Raw genomic sequence first — 4,689 nt, 5'->3', positions numbered from 1 at the left:
GAATGCAGGGGGGTGGAGTTCGGGCGGCGATGGGGGATGGGGGCCCAGTTGCGGGGTGGATGGGGGAGGCAATGACACGGGGTCTGGGTAATCTATCAGACAGCCTGCCGCCCTTGGCCTCCCCCTCTACATCCCACTCACCCATTGCCGCGTCGACACCCTACTCGCACACCACCTCTCCTCCGCACAAACGTAACCCCCTCCCCCCCAAACCTCCACCTCAACACACACACACACACACACACACACCACCCCCACCTCCTCCCCCCCCCCCCAAAACAGGCTCTGGGTCTGCCGTACCACGTGGTCAACATTGTCAGTGGGGAGCTCAACAACGCGGCGGCCAAGAAGTACGACCTGGAGGCGTGGTTCCCCTCCAGCAAAACGTGGAGGGAGCTGGTGTCATGCTCCAACTGCACGGGTGGGTGGGTGGCGGGTCATTCAGGGGAGGAGGGGGCGTGGGAGAGCTTGCGGAGCGGTGCGCTTGGGGTTTGTCAGGTGTTTGATGCTGCGCACAGCGTCGCGTGCCGTGGGGTTGTTGCGCGGCTTGAGGCGGGGCGGCGGAGGCGAGGCGCGTGTGGCGTCCTCGCTCCATCCCGAGCCCCAGGTTTGGCGCTGCCAGCCTTGCAAGCAACAACCTCCAACCCCGGCACCTCAAACACACGTCCGACAGCCACCTGCCGCCCTCCCTCCTCCGTACCCTTCACCCGCCCCTCAGACTTCCAGTCGCGGCGGCTCGACATCCGCATGCGCACGCCCAAGGGCCCCGGCGGCGAGGAGAAGAAGGCGCACGTGCACATGCTCAACTCGACGCTCACCGCCACAGAGCGCACCCTCTGCTGCATCTTGGAGAACTACCAGACCCCGGACGGCGTGCGCGTGCCGCCCGTGCTGCAGCCGTTCATGATGGGCATCGAGTTCATCCCCTTCCGGAAGACCATCGACGCAAACGGCAAGCTGGTGCCCCTCAAGCAGCCGGCGTCGGTCGGCGTTTCCAGCCGCAGCGGCAGCGACGCGGCGTCGATGAGCGTCAACTGAGGGAGCCGCCTGATAGGGCGGGGGCGGCGGCGGCTGTTTGAGCGAGGGCGCCCCCTTTGATCTGCCTGCCTGGCGGTGCCCTTTCTTCTGACGATGCGGCAGGCTTTGCAGCGGCACGTCTTGTGTACTGAAATTCGTGTATGTGCTGACTGCTGGCAGGGTCGACCCCTCCTCGCTGCATTTGCTGTAACATCCCTGCCCATCAGGCATACGTCTGCCGCCCTTTCCTGGCGTGGCTTGCCCCTCGTCAGCGCGCCCACGGTCATGCTCCCCTCGCTTCTGAGATCAGATGTCTCAGATCTTCGAGGAAGCTGGTCGGCAATTGCACAATCAGGCACGGATCGTGCTGACGGAGCGGGACCCTACTCCATTGATTGCAGGTTGAGTGCTTTGATTGCTGTGCCAATGCAAATCAGACCACGATTGACTGCTGGGACCGTCAACGCGCATGGATGCGAGCGCTGCGCCTTGCTGCGCGGCCTGCAGCCTGTTCCAACGGCCGCGTGAGCTCACCAGTCAACGGGTATCGCAAGACGCGTTTTCACGGGGCACGCCCTGCGTAACGAAATCGATGCCAATGAGCCCGTTGCGGCGGCGGCGCAATTGCAAAAGCATGCGTTCATCGACTGGTGCAGCCGCCATGATTGCAAGAATGCAGCAAATCTGTTCACACTGCAACCGAGCGAAGCAGCTCCAGCGGAAAATCAACCGCGGCAGCTGCGACACGGCCGAGGCAACACAACTCCCACAACATTGAGCACGCAAGCACGTGAGGTGCTGCAACCCTTGCAGTGCTGCCGTTGCTTGGATGGTAATGGCCACCATGCAATCGGGTCCGAGTGTGAAAGCCCCTCACAGCGCGCAGGCCAGTCTGTGCGCACGTCCTCGCGGCCAGGGTGGTCACCAGCCATTGTCAGTAGGTAACTTGCCCTTTGTCCAGCAAAAGGACTGGATGCATACGTGAACCTCAGCTGGAAGCAAGCAGCGCCGCAAGTATGCTGCGGCAACCCTCGCCTCTCCCTCTCCTCCCAATCTGCTGGCGGAACGCTGCCCCGCCAATCCCCGGGCCCAGATAGAGCCTCTGCAAGTATCCTCATCCACCCCAGATCACTCTTCGTCGTGATCCGGCTCGATCTGAACCCCGGGAACCTCCCGCAGCAGCAGCTCGCGCGCCCGCCGCTGCGTGGGGCGGCTGATGAAGGCGCGGCCCAGCAGGCGCGCCCAGCTGGCCGTCAGCGCAAACAGGTGGCCCGCGATCTGCGAGGGCAGGGTGATTTTCAGCAGGGGACGGGCAGCAGCACCGTTTTCAGTTGAGAATATGGCGCAGCTGAGGGTTGTTAACGTTGCAGTGTCGTGCAAATGAAAAGGGGTACTGGCGCGATTCCGCCTTCCAGACTTGTGGACTGAAAGGCAGCACTGCACCAGTCCCTCTTGGTGCCGTACTGCCTCCCACAAGCGGTACTGCACCAACTTAGCGTCTGTTGAGCAGGAGTGACGAGCTCATCCAAGCAGACTCAGCGCTTGGTCACCTGCACGCCCTCGCCCGTCACTGCCGCCAGCTCCCCTCCGTAGCTGCGGGGCGTGAGGTGGGCGCAGGGGGTACGCGGGCCGCCGGGAGGTAAATAACCTATTACTTATAAGTCACCTAATTAGGTCCAGGAGCTTGACAAATGTGAATCGGGAGACTCGTAGCGAGTGTGACATACATGCGTACGCCCAGGCAGGGCAGCTGGTGCTGTAGCACAAGCAACACGAGACCCGTGATCCTGAGCCTTGGCCGCCCCTTGCTCTTAGAAACACCAGCTGGTCCCTCGCCCGCACCTCACGCGCATCAACACCAATCGCGCACCTCTCTGCCAGGTAGCTCTGGCCAGCTGATGTAGCGCTGTCGAAGATGACACGCGCGGCCGCTTCAAATGCGTCATACACCTGTGTGTGTGTGTGTGTGTGTGTGTGTGTGTGTGTGTGTGTGTGTGATTGTGCGCGTGTGCACACGGACATGCGTGCGCACGCGCACACGCGCTGACACGTGTGTCCACGTGGGTTGCGTCCAACAAACCACTGCGCTGACACGGCGGCTGGGAGCAGCCAGCCTCTGATTCTGTAGGCATGCCGCGTCACACAGTATGGCGACACACCACTCTTCCACCAACCCGGTGGAAGGTGGGGCACCTGTTGGACCCCAACGTGGGCTGTGCGCCTGCACCCACATTTGCAGCCTTGCCAGTGACCCCAATGTATGTGCACACAAGGCAGCAGGACTCGCCCGGGACCCCACCAAACCTGTGCATAGGCCAGGACCAGGGCGGCGCAGATGATCTGCGGCTCGAGGACGCAAGGCAGGCGGGGGGCGGAGCGCCCAAGCAAGTGTCACGGCAGCGGCAGCCGGCACCAAGACGGTGTAGATCAGGCTTGCAACTTGCTGTTTTGATTCAGTGGTTTTGCGGGTTGATGTGCTGAGCAAAGTGACAATCGCCTGGAAGGCACAGGGGCACGGCAGAATCCTCAAAGACTGCCGGCAGGTTTGAAGCAGTGGCCGTAGCATTGGCGCACAGCCGGTGGCATCGCAGCAAGCATGTGCACAAATCGCAGGGCACGAAGGGTGCGCAGATCCGCGAAGCCGGGCATGCCGCAAGGGGGCTGCGACGAGCGGCCGCACCCTCCCAGACGCGCGCAACACGCATGCGCGTGCGCCCACCTCCAGGGACGCGATTTCGCTGGCCTGCAGCGTGAGGGCGCGCACCAGCACGGCCGGCTTTGAGCCCCGGCTCGCGCCGCGGTCCGCCTGCTCCCTCAGGGCTACGGGGATGCGCAGTGTGCCAAGTGCAGCGGGCTGTGCAAAGTCTGAAGTTTGAACTGCAAAACACGAGTTGCCAGCCACAAGCACAGCAAACAGCAGTCGAGGGATTCGGTGGACGCAAAGACGCATCGGCAGTGGTATAGACGAGCAAAACAGGCGCAGCAGACGGGTGCAGACTCGCTCACCCTTGACCCAAGGGTCGACGATCTGCGACGCCGCCCTGAAGGCGAGGCGGAACAGCAGGCTGTAGGCGTCGCCCGCGCCGGCGGCGATGAACGCGGCGGCGGCGGACGGGTGCTGCGACACCCAGGTCACCAGCTGCAGCCTGTTGAGAGGGCAGCCAGGTCGACCAGGGTCGACCTCCGCTTGGGTGGACGCGAGGCAGGAGGGAGGGCGGCACAGCGGCCGGCACGCAGGCTGTGATGTGCGAGAGATGCAGGGCCCCTGCCACTTGGCAGCCTCGGCGCAGACTGGCCGAGGCCGTGGCTTGCGAGCACCAACCAGGTCTGCGTCAGGGTGCCTTACAGTGCAGGCGCGAGCTCGCTTCACAACGCAAGGCGGGAACTTGGGGGGCGGGCGATTGCCCTCAACCGGCAGATTCTTGCGGCATAGGGTTTGGGGCTGCCTGATGCCTTTGTCGCCTTGCAGAGGACCTGCATGGCTCACCGCTGCAGCATGTATGGCTCTACGTGGACCTGGGTGGCGGCCAGGCCGCGCTGGCGGGCGGCGTCGACCTTGTGGCGAGCGAAGCCCGCGATGCCGGCTTCTGCGGCGTTGGCCGCCTGGTTGGCGACGGCGACCATCATCTGGAGGCATGGGTGGCCCCAGATTGAGGGGATGCAGTGCGTGGG

General features: G+C 63.7%; 2 protein-coding genes across 2 annotated transcripts; one reads left to right on the top strand and one right to left on the bottom strand.

The window, feature by feature from the left end:
* Positions 1 to 29: 29 nt before the first annotated feature.
* Positions 30 to 1,038, top strand: MNEG_7755 (seryl-tRNA synthetase; the record flags this gene model as incomplete). The annotated part of the gene is made up of 3 exons (XM_014043775.1): positions 30 to 47; positions 283 to 421; positions 719 to 1,038. 3 exons carry the CDS (start codon positions 30 to 32, stop codon positions 1,036 to 1,038), a joined length of 477 nt encoding a protein of 158 aa, XP_013899229.1.
* A 1,107-nt stretch (positions 1,039 to 2,145) lies between these two features.
* On the bottom strand, positions 2,146 to 4,641 carry MNEG_7754 (hypothetical protein; the record flags this gene model as incomplete). The annotated part of the gene is made up of 7 exons (XM_014043774.1): positions 2,146 to 2,295; positions 2,568 to 2,610; positions 2,888 to 2,967; positions 3,322 to 3,357; positions 3,737 to 3,837; positions 4,024 to 4,163; positions 4,505 to 4,641. The coding sequence occupies 7 exons, from the start codon at positions 4,639 to 4,641 to the stop codon at positions 2,146 to 2,148; spliced, it is 687 nt and encodes a 228-aa protein (XP_013899228.1).
* Positions 4,642 to 4,689: the final 48 nt, after the last annotated feature.

Source organism: Monoraphidium neglectum (genome assembly GCF_000611645.1).
Source record: "Monoraphidium neglectum strain SAG 48.87 unplaced genomic scaffold scaffold01404, whole genome shotgun sequence".
In the NCBI taxonomy this organism is placed as follows: domain Eukaryota; kingdom Viridiplantae; phylum Chlorophyta; class Chlorophyceae; order Sphaeropleales; family Selenastraceae; genus Monoraphidium; species Monoraphidium neglectum.
The sequence above is the reverse complement of the archived record's forward strand: the minus strand, read 5'-3'. Positions and strand labels throughout refer to the sequence as shown.